Source organism: Pseudochaenichthys georgianus, chromosome 15, assembly GCF_902827115.2.
Source record: "Pseudochaenichthys georgianus chromosome 15, fPseGeo1.2, whole genome shotgun sequence".
In the NCBI taxonomy this organism is placed as follows: Eukaryota; Metazoa; Chordata; class Actinopteri; order Perciformes; family Channichthyidae; genus Pseudochaenichthys; species Pseudochaenichthys georgianus.
The window spans coordinates 10,577,982-10,595,702 of record NC_047517.1 but is presented as its reverse complement, the minus strand read 5'-3'; the positions used below and the strand labels follow the sequence as shown (position 1 = coordinate 10,595,702).

Below are 17,721 nucleotides of genomic sequence, written 5' to 3'. Positions count from 1 at the left end.
TTTGTTGAAATACTGTGTATAGAGTGGTGCAGTGACCCTAAAGTTAGCATCTTCCTGGTTCCTTCACCAAAATCAATGGGGATTTAAAAAATACAATCTGTGGCAAACAAACATTTTCGATAAGGATAATCTCCACATATTAACACAGCTTTTATAAGCATAAATACGAACGTCAGGATATAAACAGACTACATGACGTGGCTGCGCTGATTATTTAGTCACTTGTTCGGTATTTTTAAAACACGTAAGGCTTCATCGGTGTCGTATTTATTGGCTTATTTTATGTCGTAGATCAAACATTTACTAACCACAGATCTTAATTCTTCACTGTAACCAAAGCCCAACAATACAAAAACAATCAAGACAAGTAAACTTGGGAGTGCTAACATGCTAACTCATTTCCAGGTTTAGCTCCTGCACCACTCTATTCACTTAGACGCAGCATACAGACGTTTCTTTAGAGCTTAGTTTAAGGGAGAAATGCCTTAAGTTCCACATAAAAGCCCTTAAAATGCTTATCTTGAAAAGTGCATTGAAACAAGGGGTTATTATCACTTGACACATCGGATCCAAAGTGTCTTTTCTTCTTCTCTCCTCTTCCTCCAGTGGCTGCGAGCGCTCCCCTCCAGTAGGCAGAGCTTCAACATTGTTTTTGGAGAGTGTCCTTACTGCAGCAAGGTAGGTGGGTGTGTGTGTGTGTGTGTGTGTGTGTGTGTGTGTGTGTGTGTGTGTGTGTGTGTGTGTGTGTGTGTGTGTGTGTGTGTGTGTGTGTGTGTGTGTGTGTGTGTGTGTGTGTGTGTGTGTGTGTGTGTGTGTGTGTGTGTGTGTGTGTGAGATAAAGGCCTTCACTACAGCCTCAATAGAACACATTCATCTTACTTAATTAGCACACATCTTTACATAGCCTTCTCTCTACACTGTATTCAGTTGTTCTCATGCTGCTCCTTGTGTGATGCGCAAAGTGAAGTGTTTGATACTCCATATCTATCATTTAATCAAAGGCACTTTTATGACTTTGTTTGGGAATCCTTCATCTACAGTCCAGTTAGACAAGAGCCCACTTCATTTGTTCACAAAGCCATCTCTCGTACCGCATTCAATAAGCTTCTCCTTCTGTTTCAGCCTATCACGGTGAAAATGGCCGCCCCGAGGTCCTAAGGAGTGTGTTCCAGTGATGAAAGACTGGGAGATCCCTTTAATGTTTTTCAAAAAGGTTTGAATTCACGTTGGCAAACACCAAGAGCGGCACCCAGGAAGAAGAAGACGCCGGCGAAAAAGAACATGGAGAACCATCCGTTCCTGCGCGTGGGAGGAGCTTCCTGTTCAGAGTTGTGTGTGTGTTCGTACCCCTGAATCTGAGGCGGGTCCTTCTCCTGGAGTTTTAGAGCTGCCCACCCCTGGTTCACACACTCATGGGTGGGCCGCCCTCCCTCCCATCTCCCCCCCTGTGCTTCACAGTGTTTCCTCCTGTGTGATAGGAGCTGTCGTTTCTTTCTCTCCATCGCGGAAAAGCCGTCTGTTTTTCTGCCCGTATATTTCTGTTAAAGATTAAAGTGTTGGCTTTTTATATAGGTGCAAACTTTTTTTTTATAAACTAATAATTATTTGTTTTATTTAACTTGTACAAATAAACTTCACAGCAAATCAAAAACACTGACTGCTGGAGCTTCTCGTCTTCACACCTGTTTGGACTGAGCTCCGGGGCTGATAGGGGGGCCCCTCAGATAGCATGCAGCGATGGGTCTGGGTCTGGGACTGGCCTCTTCTTCCTCCTCCTCCTCCTCATCATCTTCTTCTTCCTCAGATTCGCTGTCATCTTCCATATAAGTCACAGCACCTCTTGTCCTCAATGATCTGCTGACAGCAGGCACATCTTCAACTTCCTTCTAGGAGAAACAGCAAAACATAGCTCTTATTTATGTTTGATTGGATTCTTTTGGAGTGCAATGGTATGTTTCCTTGTATCCGTGGTAACACTGTTAATGTGTCCGGATTTAGGAAAATAAAATATTGTTAAATCATTCTCATTCTGCTTTAGCATTCAAAACATCATGAGTCTGTTGAAAGAAAGACTTCCTGTTGACCCTAGCCACAGATGATTCCATTATCAACATGATCTGTCTTTGGACCGTACCATTGAGAAAGTGAAAATGGAGTTTTCCACTTCAATGCAAGCACTCTTTATTCTCAGTGTTCTGTGAGACGTGTTTAAGATCGAGTCTTGGTTTGACACATTTTCTTGAGGGATTCAATTCCGAGATCATTTGTACACACCTGCTCCCAGGACTATTTCAATGGACGAGAACGAGTGGTGCGGACATGAGTTAGCATTTGACCACTTAAGCTTAGCGGTGGTGATACACATCGCAATGTAATGTGTATATAGCCTAACATCAGCTTTTATTTACAGTTATTGTAATTACACTTGTAAAAGTGGTGTGAATGTGTATACATTATGATGCTGTACAAAACTAAAGCTATCATAAAAGGTTGTTTGGCGCATTTTCTGCAATATCTCAAAATCAATTTGACAAAGATTGTCAATAACCGGTGACGTTTCAGACCTTACCGGTGATTGAGGTTTAGTGAGGGGCGGTCCTCGTATGTAGCGAGCTGGCACTGGTTTAGCCTTCATCTCCTCCTCTTCATTGTCCTCCACCTCTGCGGGGACAGCCTTGGCTTTGGGTGGTCTTTTGACTCGTCCTGCTTTCTGTTTGACACAAAGGTGGGAGTGTCTTCCTCTTTTAACTTTTGAACTCTTAATTGAATTATTAAGTTATACCAGAAATCCTTTATCCGTCCCACAGCGGGGACATTTACAGATTTACAGCAAAGGTAGAGTGCAGATAAAAGGCACATAATATTAAAGGGTATATTGAATTAATAGCAACAAAAAGATACGTATTAATGGTAAACAGAAAGCAGCATTGTAAGTGAACACATACAAGTATTAAAGTAGCAGCCAGTCATACCAATTGTAAGATTGTTTAACTTTGTGTAGCAACTTCACTCCGATGACATAAAAATGGACTTTTCTCTCTTAAATGAAACTTCCCCCTAGCATCACTATAATTACCGATAAAATAATAATATATTTATCCAACAGCAGTGGGGAGCTCTTCAGTGATTGGCTGCGCTGAGCGGCCTTTATCTCTGCTGACATTTACTCTGCGCACTAAGCTGCCTGTAAATGGCCACTTCTGTTTAACTAGGGATCAAACTGGCCAGCACTTTAGCATGGAAATGAAATGACACAAGGAGAGGAGCGGGGATCAGGAGCATAATTGGAGCGGCCCCGCGCTATGGGGAAAGTGTGTGTCATCAACTTCTTGAAATTGGGCCGTGGAGAGGCAAGCCGGGGCCCGAGGGGTCAAGGAGTGATTCTGCTGAGTTTGAGGCGAATCACAGTCCCCTCCACCTGTAGACCCGGTTCACATAATCATTGGGAGGGGGGAGGGGGGAGGTTAACCCTCCCCTTCACTGCTGTCACGTTTCTCCACTCTGGGGTTAAGAGACTCAAACAGGAAGCCTTGTGACCCGTTGTTCACGGAGTGCAAAAACATTTCATATAAACTATTCCCTGCTCGCTGTGAACCCGTGATCAAACGCTTCTCAATGGTAGGTTTGTTGAAGAGCAGATGAAGATGTTTTTATGTTGCAGAACTCCAAAGGCAGCACACACACCCATCAGCATAAAGGGGACAGAGTTTAAACCTGTCTCCAGCTTTAAGTTTCAGTGTGTCCACATCCCTGAGGACCTCTCTTGGACGCTTGACACCTCGATCCTAGTTAAGAAGTTTCACCAGCGTCTTTTCTTCCTGAGAAGAAAAGACCACCTGTATCCTCAGTGAACTTCTCCCACTGCACCGTGTATAGCATCGCACCGCATCAGACAGAAGAACACTGACCAACGCATCATCGGTCCAGCACACGTGGTGTCTGCGGGGGGTGTACAGCATTGTCTCCAACCCCCTACAGACGGTTTGCTCTCCTGCCTCTGGAAGGCACGACAAGAACCTCCATACCAGGACAAACGGGTTCAGAACATGGCTGTATAAAGAGGATTGAATAAAGCGTCGGGGCCCGTTCATTCCTGTCAGAGTCGCTTAGTGGAGCATGAAGTCAAAATGGAGCGACTAGACTCGAATAGTACCCGGATCATCCAGTATGGGCCAATAAAGCATGTGCACTTGAATGTTCCTCCGATCTGCCGCTCTCGGCTCAGTCATAGAAAATGAGGGGAAATAACTCTGGAGTCCACCCTAATGATTTAAAGACAAAAACATATTGTATTGAGTTTTATATCAATGGGAAAAAGTCATTTTACCCAATGACATCACAGACTGAACCAAAAGATGTAGCGCCACTACGAAAATATGCGCACTTCCTTAGGGCTTTGTTTCAGAAAGAGATTTTTCTCCACCGCTGTCACCTGCATGTACCACGATGACAGCTGCCTGCACCCCCCCCACCCAACACACTCCTGGATACCTTTGACTGACTTTGCACATTAGTCTTAGTCACTTATTCTGTTTATAAACTGTCAAAACGGTTATATCTTCAATAGCGTACTTATATTTATTCAAGTGTCAACGACCGATCATATTATATTCATATTTATTCTGTCTATAGAGTTTGTATTACATAGTGTATATCTGTACCAGCTCTGTGGTGCATTCAATTTCTTTCCTGCCGTTTATACATATACTGTTCCTACGGAATACTCTGACTTTTAGAAGTATGTCATATGTATATTGTTATATTAGGCTATAAGACTATTAGACACAAAACGTTTACACATGTAAGCTGTTCCTGTCTCACCTTCTCCCTAGTTGGCTTGGTGGTGGACCCCCCTGCGGGTTCTTGTGGCACAGAGAAGTCCAGCCCCCCCGTGTGGACACTGGCCAGCAGAACTTTGAGGTGCTTGTAGTTTGGCTTCTCTTGGTAATCCAGAGTTTTCACATAACTGAGGAACGCCTCCACCTCATCTGAAGACACAAACACATCAGAATCACATTCTGAAACCCTTTCCATACCGTATAGATTCACACAGAACAGTACTGACATCAAATCTGATCCTTTTACAACAAACACTATATGCTCTTCTTAGTTCTTTACTAACATTGTAATCCTGCAAGTAATCCCCAATGTTTAGAAATGTAACAGTAATCTGATTACGTATTTTCTTTATGTAACCGTAAGGGAAAAACTAGGAGACGTACTCATGCAGAGAAACAAACTGATGAACCTGAAGGTCTCACAAGTCCAGCAAATACACCGCCCCGAAATGTATCTCCTACAGAGAGTAGATTAGCACACAGCTATAGAATGCATTGTTTGTCTGTGTGTAAGGTTCATACACAGCCACTATGCATCACACCCTGGCAGGACGACGTGTATGACACATCCTGCTGTAGAACTTGTCACACACACACACAGTTGATGCATCCTCCCGCTCTTATCTGCAGCGGGCAGCCGGGCCTCGTCAGCAGAGGAGGGGCCGGTAACAAACACACATCACACACCGAGCCTCACACAGGTGTGACCTCCCGCCATAGAGAGGTGAGATAAAACAAGACTAACTTTGAAAGGTGTGTCGATGGGACGGTTGTTTCACCGGTACAGACAGTTATTCAGGAGCTTCAGGAAACTGAGGGAAAGATGGAGGGTTTATTCTAGGGGGAGGCAGAAAGAGGATTTGATCTATTTGTCAGGAACATTGTTGAGGCACGTTTACAGACTCAGAAGCTGCTTTCACATGAATTGCGGTAAAACGTCTCGGCAGAAGCGCTACACTCTGCGTCATGCTCTGCACCTCTTGTATCGCTGATTGTTCGAAATGCAACCAATCAGATAACGGTTGTATGAGGACGCTAAAGACACTCTGATCATATCAATCCACAGAAAGAAGTCCGGTCAGTTTAAATTCAGCTGTGGTCAAAAACTCAATTGTTTTCTTCTGCCAGAAAACACCTATAATACCTTTTGAATATTCATTTTTATATTTGTGGAGAGCCCCGCACTTTGGATTCATAATGGATGAACTGTCCCCAGTAAAGAAGTTTGTTTAAAGCCCTGGGGCTTGATTTATCAACGTGGCGTACGCTCAAAAGATGGCGTACGCGGTGGAGACTCCTCCGTACACGGAGGAGTCTCCACTGCCCGTCACACCCCACCCCCCCCGTCGTCCCCCTGTCAACGCCTTTGAGGATACTCCGTTCCTGGAGTTCAAAGACCAAACTAAGGCGATACGCAGGGCTGGCACCAAGTCCTTTACCCCCGCTCCTCAACGACGCGCACCATCTCCTCCGTCTTCATCACCGTGCCTACGTCAACCACCTCCCCTCCCTTCAAGAAAGCATCCTGATAAGGATGTGTGTGTACAAAACACAACAAACTCTCACTGATATGTGCTGGGTCCAGGCTCAAGGGCGTATGGCACTCTCAACTCTTTCCCAGGACATGCCGGGGGCCCTGCCTGCCAGTAGCTTTGCCGATATCTGTGTTGATAGGTAATAGATTAAGAGCGGTGAATCATCTTAGAAACAGGAAGCGCCCAAACGTTCGTGTGAGTTTATCTAATTTAGCAGTGATTCCATGTCAGCCACAGCTTGTTACAAAAAACATGACTGATAGTGTGTTTAACAAACTTAAACTAGCTTTATTAAATGTCAGGTCTTTGGCAGGAAAAACATTTTTAATCAATGATTTTATCACTGAGCACAATCTTGATTTATGTTTTTAACAGAAACTTGGATTGAACAAAATAACAGTGCAGCTGTTCTTATCGAATCAACCCCTCCCAACTTTAGTTTTGAGTCAGGAAAGAATGCATAAGAAAGGGGGTGGAGTTGCTATTCTGTTCAATGATTCCCTTCAATGCAGCAAGACATCGTATGGAAACTTTGATTATTTTGAATATGTGGCCCTTCAGCTGAAATGCTCCTCTCGAGCTCTGTTCCTAAATATCTATAGACCACCCAAATACTGTGCAAGCTTTTTTGATGACTTTACTGAACTGCTGTCTATAGTGTGTATTGACTTTGACCGTCTAGTCATTGTTGGTGATTTTAACATCCATGTTGACAACCCCCAGGACAGAGGGGCTAAAGAACTGTTTTGTGTTCTTGATAGCTATGGACTGACTCAGCATGTGACGGGGCCCACGCACAATAAGGGGCACACTCTGGACTTAATTATCTCAAAGGGTCTGAATATCTCTAAGGTTGTGGTGACTGATGTTGCGCTCTCTGACCATTCCTGTGTTTTCTTTGAGAGCTCTATTTCTGTTCACACAAATGTTCAAAAAGAGGTAACGACAAAGCGATATTTAACTGAAAATACTAGGGAAATGTTTACTCAGAATTTTTCTTCCACACTTGCCCCTGCTAACATCTCATAAATGAGCTAGTAGATCATTTTAATTCAAAAATTAAAAATGTTATAGATGCCATTGCTCCAATTAAGGTAAAGGAAGTGACTGGGAAGAAAGTATCTCCATGGAGAAAGGCCATGACCGTTAAAACAGAAAAAAGAGAATGTCGAAAAGCTGAACGCAGGTGGCGAAAAACAAATCTCCAGGTTCACTTTGACATTTATAAAGAGAGACTTGGCCTTTATAATTTGGAATTGAAAAACGCACGACAATCGTTCTTCTTTGACATCATTACCAAAAACAAAAACAACGCACGTGCCTTGTTTGCTACCGTCGACAGACTAACTAACCCCCCAGTGTCAGTAGCCTCTGAATTTCTAACCACCAGGGCGTGCAATGATTTTGCCTCCTTTTTCACTGACAAAATTCAGAAAATCAGACAAGCAGTCAGTGCCTCTGCATCAGGAACAGCAAATGTGTTGTCTCTGTATCCACTTAACATCAATTCAGACATCATGACACAATTCCATCAGATTAATGATAAAAACCTAGAGGACATTATACAACTTCTGAAATCCTCCTCCTGCTGCCTTGATATTATTCCAACAGCATTTTTCAAAGATGTTTTGCCTTGCATGGCCTCAGGACTACTTCATATAGTAAACAAATCTCTTCACTCAGGTATTTTTCCACAGGCCCTGAAAACTGCAGTCATTAAACCGCTCTTAAAAAAGAATAATCTAGATCAGTGACCACCAACTGGCGGCCCGCGGGCCACATCTGGCCTGCCAGACATTCTCATCCGGCCCGCACGACGGGGGTGACTGTGGCGTTGGCGGAGTGGTTACTGCGTTCGCCCCCCACCCATTTCTTTGTTTACAACGTCTCGTGAGTAAGGTGCAGTACCGGAGTCCAACAGAGAGGCAGCAGCTGCGGGACAGTAGACTGCGTACTGCGAAACCTTCCCTGCCCTGAAGAAGAAGTGATCCTTCGTTGTGAAGAGTCTGGTTAATGCGCTCCGCACCACAGCAGTAGCCCCGCTGCGACAGAGTCCAACAGAGCTGCGGGACAGTAGCCTAGAAGCAGGGTTGGGTTGTAACGGAATACATAACGGCGTTACGTAATCAGAATACAAAAATCAAGTAGGCTAACTGTATTCAGGCTGGCCGTTACATTTGAAACACGAGTAATCTGATTACAGTTACTTTCGTAAACCTGAAGTGAATACATTTTGGAATACTTATTGGAATTATTGGTGGAAAAGTTTCCTCACAAAATGTAATATTCATCAACGGCAGAACTGTGTGCACACTGCACAGCGGCTGCAGCATGTCTGTGAGCGAGAGAGAGATGCAGCGTGTCTGTGAGGCCCGCCCCCGCACGCAGATGAGAGAGAGAGATCTCTTTTAAATATATTGAAAGTTAGAAACGGAGATGGTTAGATAAAATGTGCAAGATAACGTTTATGTATCATTTCTTTATTGTCGAATGATGACATTTCATAACGGGATCAAATCAAAGTGAATGGCCTGCTGCTGGCTGAATGCATGTGACTGGAAAAAGTTTTTAAAAGTTATTACATCGTTTCAGATAATAAATAATAATGATAATTCATTCTATTTAGGGGCGCCTTTCAAAGCACCCAAGGACACCTTACAATGCATAACATATTCCAAAGAAAGGTTTTAAGACAGTACAAAGAATGCAGTCCGGGGTGATGTTTTTTATGTGTGGTGCAGATGAGAGGGAGCTGTCCAGAATGACACCAAGATGTTGTGTTTGAGTTCTTGATAAGCCATGAAAACAGTAAAAGAAGTGTCTCCTGTTCACCAAAACATACCCATCTGTTATGGAAAAAGAAAGTATTCCAAAAGTAATCTGAATACTATTTATACAATTCTGGGCTATATAAAAATCGCTGGCCCGCGATAGTGTCTATTGGTTACATTTCGGCCCTTGGACAAATGTAGTTGGTGATCCCTGATCTAGATGCTTCAGTAATGAACAATTATAGGCCCATATCAAACCTCCCATTTCTTGGTAAAATCATTGAAAAAGTTGTTTTTCAACAGGTTGAGTAATTTCTTGCATTCAAATAACTGTTTCGATGTGTTCCAGTCAGGCTTTCGTCCAAACCACAGCACTGAGACTGCTCTTGTAAAGGTCTTTAATGACATCCACTTAAACAAAGACAGTGGCAGAACTTCAGTGTTAGTATTATTAGATCTCAGTGCTGCACTTGACACTGTTGACCACAGCATATTATTAGACCGACTGGAAAACTGGGTGGGACTTTCGGAAACAGTTCTAAATTGGTTTGAATCCTACTTAAACGATAGAAACAACTTTGTTTCTATAGGTAAATACACATCTGAGTTGACAAATATGACATGTGGGGTTCCTCAAGGCTCCCATCTTGGGGCCTCTTCTCTTTAACCTCCACATGCTACCACTGGCTCAGATAATGAAGAACAGCAAAATAAGTTACCATAGCTATGCAGATGACACACAAGTTTACGTAACAATTTCACCAGGAGACTATGCTCCAATTCAAACACTGAGTAAGTGCATTGAACAAATCAATGACTGGATGTGTCAGAACTTTCTCCAATTAAACAAGATAAAACTGAGGTAATGGTTTTTGGAGCCAAGGCAGAATGTTTAAAAGTTAGCGGCTGAGCTTCAGTCTGCAATGTTCAAACCAAACAGATAAAGCCAGAAATCTAGGTGTAGTCATAGACCAGGGTTTCCCACACATAGACTATACCCTGGGCGGGCCGCCCAGGTATATTAACGGCCGCCCAAGTATATTTCGCGACCCATTTAGGTTTTTGTTTTTTTAATAATTTTTTAATAATTTTTGTTTTTAATACTTTTTTTTTTATTCGTCCGTGACCCGACGCCATCTGCGATCGATTAACTTGTGGACAATGATCCCTCGCTCCCTTGCACTGATCTCGCCTCCTTCTGGCCTGTTAAGTGGCCTGCCTCACACAGGGTGACTGGCTGTCCACATGATGTGGCCTGCCGACATGGCCACTGTCATACAGATCATAAATCAAAGCCTTGATTGGTCGGGATAAGCTCAGCTCAGGTGAGGTAAAGGACTGTTTAGATAGTTAACTTAGTCCTAAGTTCTCAGTGGGTCTCAAACGGTGTGGTCACCAGTTATGTAAACACATATTAAGGTGAAAAAAAGGTAAGATACACTTTTAAAACTTGTTGAGAGAAAACTAGTCTTTGCTGCTGCCTCAAAGAGGAGCAGGGGGAGAGGAGGGAGACTGGAGAGGCTGATTCAGGAGCACAGGACACACTCACAACATATAAATGAACCAAAAATTAAATTAATAAACAAGTTCGTGTTTTTTTCATATTGGAAATGGTATGTTATGGGTTATGGCCATGATTTTATGATTATTGAAATGTATACAGTTCTGTTTAATATAGGTGTTTCCATAGATCTCTATATTTTCCCCTCAAATGCACCAGATTGATGCATTTAACTCCAAAATAAAAATAAAATCTTACCGGGGGGGCATGCCCCTGGACCCCCATAGAGGATTGAGGTCGACCCCCACTAAAAATCACATGGATAGGTTCCTAAATAAATTTATAAATACATTTTTTTATTTTAAATAGTAACCCATTTCCATATGTTCATGTGTGGGTAGTAGATTTAAACTATAGGGCTATCTTATGGGCCCTGCATGTCCCCTGTTCGCTCTGCCATCGCGTGAAGGGTCTGCTAACAAGCGACCAACAGAAAGGTTATGTTGTTGCAACGTCCCTCACCCCCCCCCCCACCACCTACCCGCTATTTCAGATCTGTGGGAAACACTGGCAGTTAATGGACCAGCACCAGAGGTGTTCCCATACACACAGGCGTTGGAGCTGTTCAGTGCTCTGACAAACAGTGCCATCTTTGCGCAAAATGATTATACAGGAATGAAAAGTCAATAAATAAACATGTTGTTAAAACTTATTTATTTATTTTCGGGCATTTTCTGAGAATAACGTTATTAGCACATTTTTACAACTTGAGGAACGAATGTTTTTAATAAGGGCTATACAAGTGTTCATACTGGGTAGTTTATTTAGTTTAAAAAAAATTATTCAACGATTTACAGACCACTCTTTCCCCATGTAAGTCAATGGGAAAAAGTGTTTCCGGGCCTGGCAACCAAATGGAAGTGTAGTACCGCCGTTTGGCCACCACGAATATTTTCATCCGAGTCCGACGCACTTCCTGGGGGCTTGTTTATAAAACACAAACTTGACGAGAGGACGTGCGGTCCTCCACGGACACTCTGACCCATGCGTACGCACAACAATGGGAGAGATGAGAAACTGCGACAAATACGGATATGTTATAGAAAACCACCTCGAATATGTTGTCTCAAAGGGGCCTATCATGCAAATGCACTTTTTGATGTCTTTTATACATAAATATGTGTCCCCGGTGTGTCAGGGAACTCACGCAGCGTCAGAAAATAAAACCCTCTCTCTTTTCCTCCGTACTCAAATCTCTAAAAACGGGGGTACAACGGAGCTGATCCAGATTTGCGTCCGATATGACGTAATATCGGAAATGTGGACCCACGGCCCTATCAGAAACGTTGCTATCAGAAACAATGCCCGACTGTTTTGGACGTATATGGTCGGTGCATGTTTACATTAGCATCGCTAACACTCAGAGCTAACCTGTACTGCAGAGAGCATGTGTGTGAAGAAGCAGGACATAAAAAGGAACTCACCTTGTGGTATAACCAGCAAGAGAGAAAGCCTTTGAGCTCCATACTCTTTCAGAAATAATCCCTGATAATCCATGATATGGCGTTTCATCACGGCAGTATTAGTTTAGACAGTAGCTGCCGGGTCCCGCATAAGCTCCGCCACCTCCCTTTTCTTTTTTTAATCAATCTTTTCTTTTTCTTTTTGCTTTATACATAAAATCAGCACTTTTGAAACAGGAAGTGAAATAGAGCGATTTGAGGCATGGCTAGAATGGGTGATCTGTTTGGTATTTTGAACAAAACACATCATAGACTAGAGATTTTTATATATTTGTATAATAGAATAGATAATAGAATAGAATCGGAGGGATGAAACACCTCTTTAATGGTCACACATGCAGAGCACACAGGCGCGTTCACACCGCAGTACTTTTCCCACTTTAGTTCATCAGAACTCTTTAGTTCTGATGAACTAAGTACAGATTGCGTTCACACCGGAATAAGTCCCTGGGGGTGGATTAGGCAAATTAAGCCGCTGACGTCACTTCTTCTTGTTCTGCTTTGAGTTTACTGGCAGGCCGCAAACAACTTCACGGCGTATACTGCATCCCGAAGTCCCTGGCCGGAGGTCCCTGGAGTTGGGGACTGGCTTCAGTAGAAGCTGCTGGGACTCCCAGCAGCCTCTGCGTTTCTGCACTGGGCTAATGCTAATAATGCAATGCGAGGATAAAAAAATGGGCGGCTTCACAAAACGTTTTGGGAGTTTTACGGGGCGTGGTTTGCAATCCGCCCAGCCAATCAGACATAGGAACCTTTTTCTCCCACGAAAGTACCTGCTCTCTAGCAGGGATGGAAAAGGGGGTAAAAAGGTTGTCATGAACTAATTTTAGTTCCGGCTCTGTTTGGTGTGAACGCGACATTTCGGAACTATATCGGAACTAAAGCAGGGTTGCCAACTTTGGGTACCTGGCTGGAGTGAGATTTTGATATCATGGGTTTAATTACACATATGCGCACAAAATGACTGCTATCGTGTCAGCAGCGGGACCATAGCATATATATAGGATATATATACAATATATACAAATACACAATATTGGACACAGACTATAAAGGACACACAGTTTCATTCACTAATGAAAGTCAAACACATGTTTGATTCCACTGTTGTATTGTGTGCCTGTCGTGATAAGCAATTAATTGACTTATCGTACGATAAATAAAAATGAACTCGATACATTTCCATTTACATGAGGATGTGACTAGCAGTTTGAAAGGATGTACTTGAATTATTATTATATATTATCATTATGTCAGTGGTCTAAAATGGTCATACAATGGTGCCGACAATATTATCGTTTATCGCAATAATTTCCGGGAAAATGTATCCAACAAAATTAATTATCGTGAGAGGCCTATACATGAAACACACAAACACATTTACAGACTTACTCCAAACTGCCGAACATATTAATTAACACACTCTCACTCTCATACTCTTTGACTCTATTTTGGCCTAGTAGAACAATAAGCAGCAGACTTTTTTTTATCATTTCTACTGTATCTTAGATCTGCGCATGCGCAATACGGGTCGGCAGTTGCGAGAGAGTATTTGTGTTGGGTAATCTATGGTAGTGCTAACCCATACAGCGGTGGGGCTCAATTCAGTGTTTGCAATGTAATTACATACACGCTCCCCTTGACAGTAAAACGCCACGTGTGAGGTTTAGATTATTTCCCTCTCAATCCAAATTGAACTGTATGAAATAAAAAGGCACATTTGTCTTGTAGTAAATAAAAAGGGCGACATGGAGCCAATCCTGCAACTTCCCCACAGGTGAAAGAGTTGACATGCTGAAAGCCAACCCCTGCAGGGGGGGTCTGGGGGGATTCTCCCCCAGGAGATCTTTTGAAATACTAACATAAAATACACATTCTGGTACTCTCTTGAGAAGAAAAATAAATACATCTATTACTACTATTAAAAAAATGAATGCCATTTTAGTTTTGTGTTACTTTGTTCTGAAAGCTGAACCTGCTGCTCCTCACAGAGAGAAGAGGGAAGAGGCTGTGAATTACTTTACATTGTGGATAAGGGTGGATAGCCCCCATTGTTCTGTGTGTCAAAATGAAAGACAGCCCACACACCTATCAATCATCTTATTTCATTACGTGTTGATTTCTATCAACACGTAATGTTGTATCGATGTATATAGAGATGTACTACAGCAAAAGTATTCTCCGTCGGGACATCCTGCAACAACACCACGCCGTTATCTTGATTCTGATTGGCCAGAAGTCATTATCAAAGATGTTCTATTGAGAAGACGATCACTACCTGACACAAGTTTTCAAAACCGTTTCTAGTCTTCGGTATTCTTGTTTTTGGCGTGAGAATAGTTTGGGCAGCGTGAGAGCGTGAGATTGAGAATGAAAGCGTGTGTCAAACGACCAGATGCGTGAGAGTTGGCAACCCTGACTAAAGTGGGGAAAAGTACGGCGGTGTGAACGCGCCTATAGGAAATGTGGCCTCTGCCTTTAACCCATTCTAGTACCAGGAGTCTAGTACTAAGAGCAGTGGCAGCTATTGTACAGCAATTGGGGAAGGGGGTTGGTCCGGTGCCTTGCTCAAGGGCACACAGCAGGGCCCAGAAGGTGAACTGGGACCCTCTCCAAGTAGCAGTCCACACTCCATATTTAGGTCTGGTCGGGGACTTGAACCGGCGACCCTACAGCTCACAGTCCAAGCCCTACTGACTGAGCCACTGCTATTTCCTAAAAATAGCAATGATAGGTGACCTTAATGTTATGAAATGTATTCTCATAAATGATGCGGTAAGCAGAAGGACAGAATTACTTTAAACTGAGGCCGTTTTGCTTTTCTATAGGTGGTATAGATACGAGCATGGTTTATACTATCATGTTTAATCATGTTGGATGCCGTTTGCCAGACTTGGTAAGTCGCTCATAAAACACAAGAGGTATGGAAACTAGAACCCCATATATTGGTCAATTGTACAGCTGATATAACACAACACATGTTTTATTTCCTTTAACTGGTGGATAGAGTTACTGCGGGGGGGTTGAGATGCACAGGGACAGCTGGAACACAAACCACCAAATACAAAAAAAAATCAGATCCAGTCGTCATGACTCCACTCCGGAGGGATCCCCCGACTTTCTGACAGTTTCTCATCATGGGGGGGTCTCCTGTCCCCAGCACAAACACACTGACACACTGCCTGAGGAAGGTTATGTGCATTTTGTCGTTCACTTTTTTCGGACCACTTATTTATTTATTTTAGTGACGATCCGACCTCCATGCAGCTACTCTGGTTCAAACTGCATCCACCAAACAATGTGATTTATCTCGACCCTCCCCAAATAACCCAAATCTGACACGGTGGTGAAATGTCTTTTTTTAGCTGTTCTGTCGGCATTTCCTGCGATCTTCCTGCAGTCAGTCTGAATGAATATTAATACGGGGCGTTTCTTTGACTATTTATAGGCAAATATGGGCGTTACGTGAAGCCCGCAAAAGCTGCACCGCATTTCGAGTTGATTGTGATTTATAAAAGGGAAACCGGCGTAGGACATGCGTGCGCAGTGTTTTATAAATCGGAATATTTGTTGTGTGCGTATTTACTTGCTTTGTCCTACGTACGCCACCTTCCCACGTGAATCCTACGCAAAGCTTTGTAAATGAGGCCCCTGATCACCATATCAGGGTTACTTTCACTTTGATGACCGGCTCTCTCGGCTTTACTATTCCATTCAGTTTGTCTGGTGAGAACAACGTTTAACTAAGGTAGAATGATCTAATTGCAGACAGTGAGATTATTCTCCTCTCCTTCACAGACTGGTCTTGTTTTCAGATTCCCAGTTTACAGTAAATGTTGTCCAGTGACCCTTCCTCACCTGTGCTGGCTCCTCTCACCGACAGCTCTAGGACTGAGTCTGGAAGATTATCCGTCAGTCTGAGAAAGGAGGAGGGTGAGGGTGAGGGTGAGGGTGAGGGTGAGGGTGATGGTGATGGTGATGGTGATGATGATGATGGTGGTGATGGTGATGGTGATGGTGACAAGGTGAGGACAGAAGAACAAACAAACTCCAGATAAATAAATACAAATAGTGTATTACCTCTTGGCTATAGAAACAGTACTTTGACCTACCTGGCCTTGGCCTCCTGGACCTGAGTTGGGTGCCTAAGAAGTTTCTCCCAAGGCAGAGACCCACATAACCAGTGAAGAAGACAAAAACCCAAAATCTGCAGGTCCCCACGTCTCGATGGAGCTATACAAAGACAACACAAAGATAAGCTGATCAGGAAAACAATGCATCTACTACAATTAATATTATTCCATTATACACATGGCATCTATGCACGTCTGTCCGTCCTGGGAGAGGGATCCCTCCTCTGTTGCTCTCCCTGAGGTTTCTCCCATTTTTTCCCTTTAAACTGTGGGTTTTCTTTGGAAGTTTTTCCTTGTACGATGTGAGGGTCTAAGGACAGAGGGTGTCGTGTTGTCATACTGATATTCTGTACACACTGTGAAGACCACTGAGACAAATGTAACATTTGTGATATTGGGCTATATAAATAAACATTGATTGATTGATTGATTGATTGATTGATTGATAAATTACGCCATCACAAACATTTCCGGTTTGAGAAAGCTTTTACATTTGTTGGTCAAAGCTTTTTGTCCTTCTCTTTTAAAGATCAGCAGCGTAATTCCACAAAGAAGTAAAAAGCAGCAGTACAAATGTCAGTGTGAGTTGCTCTCTTATCACAAAGAGTCACCTTAATGTACTTTCAAAGGACGGATCTTTCACCAGAGGAGTCAAGGTTGGATACCATTTCCAGCACTGGCAAGGTGTTTGTGATTCATGAATAAATCGAGAACTGTGCAGCAGAAAATTCCCCTCTTACATTGTGTCTCTTTTCAGTTGGACATGTTAGCAGTGGCGGCCGGCCCATAGGGGCGCCCGCCCCACCTCTTCCCACATACAAAAAAATATATTTAACAAAAAATGTAATTTAAAAAAAAAATATATTTTATATTTTGATTTTTAATGAACAAGGTAAATATCATACAATTGGTATCAGTAAAATGTATAATCTAAAATAAAATCTCGTTTAAAATTGTGTTACGATGTCTAAAGTTACTGATAAGTCACATGTTTCCTGCCTGGCCTTGCCCGTGGCATTAGTTTATCATTACCGGGCGCCGTGCAAGGAGCCCCCGATCCAAACAGCAGCAACCAGCACGTTGCAAAAGTCTCAATAGTAAACTGTGCCGCCGAAACATAATTTCAGCCAATCAGCGCCGTCAAATATTTTGGTCACAAGGGCGCTCACGTTGGCGCCCACGTTGCTTACGTGCGTTGACGTAAGTTGTTTTTTAGACTCGTGAGTGACCAAGGTGACGCAGTAGTTGGATGAGAATGGCTTTGTGTGCAGGTGGAGTCGCCGGACCTCGGTCCGCACCCAATTCCGTGCAAGAGCTACTCTCCAATCCTTTCGAAAGGAGAAGTTTGGGAGGTAAACTGTTGCTTAAACCTTGTACCGGACCAACCCGATTTGTATATATCGCAGCAAGCTCGTGAAAA

The 17,721-nt window shown here is 43.0% G+C and overlaps 2 protein-coding genes across 5 annotated transcripts in view; one reads left to right on the top strand and one right to left on the bottom strand.

Moving 5' to 3' along the window:
- Positions 1-1,210, top strand: part of fancl (FA complementation group L) — a 28,659-nt gene extending 27,449 nt beyond the window's left edge. For 2 of the 3 annotated variants that reach the window (XM_071205618.1, XM_071205617.1), the window contains one exon: positions 607-834. In XM_071205618.1, coding sequence (XP_071061719.1) covers positions 607-834 — 228 coding nt within the window. Of the gene's footprint in view, positions 1-606; positions 835-1,122 lie in introns of those variants that run through there. The other variant, XM_034100817.2, reaches the window with a different exon arrangement.
- The window catches only part of LOC117459728 (serine/threonine-protein kinase VRK1-like), a 34,600-nt gene continuing 18,084 nt past the window's right edge, over positions 1,206-17,721 (bottom strand). The window contains exons 9-14 of one of the 2 annotated variants that reach the window (XM_034100813.2): positions 16,281-16,401; positions 16,027-16,085; positions 4,822-4,988; positions 2,570-2,710; positions 1,683-1,886; positions 1,206-1,538 (exon numbers count right to left, since the gene is read on the bottom strand). In XM_034100813.2, the coding sequence (XP_033956704.1) occupies positions 1,206-1,538; positions 1,683-1,886; positions 2,570-2,710; positions 4,822-4,988; positions 16,027-16,085; positions 16,281-16,401 (1,025 nt within the window). The remainder of the gene's footprint in view (positions 1,539-1,682; positions 1,887-2,569; positions 2,711-4,821; positions 4,989-16,026; positions 16,086-16,280; positions 16,402-17,721) is intronic. The other variant, XM_034100814.2, reaches the window with a different exon arrangement.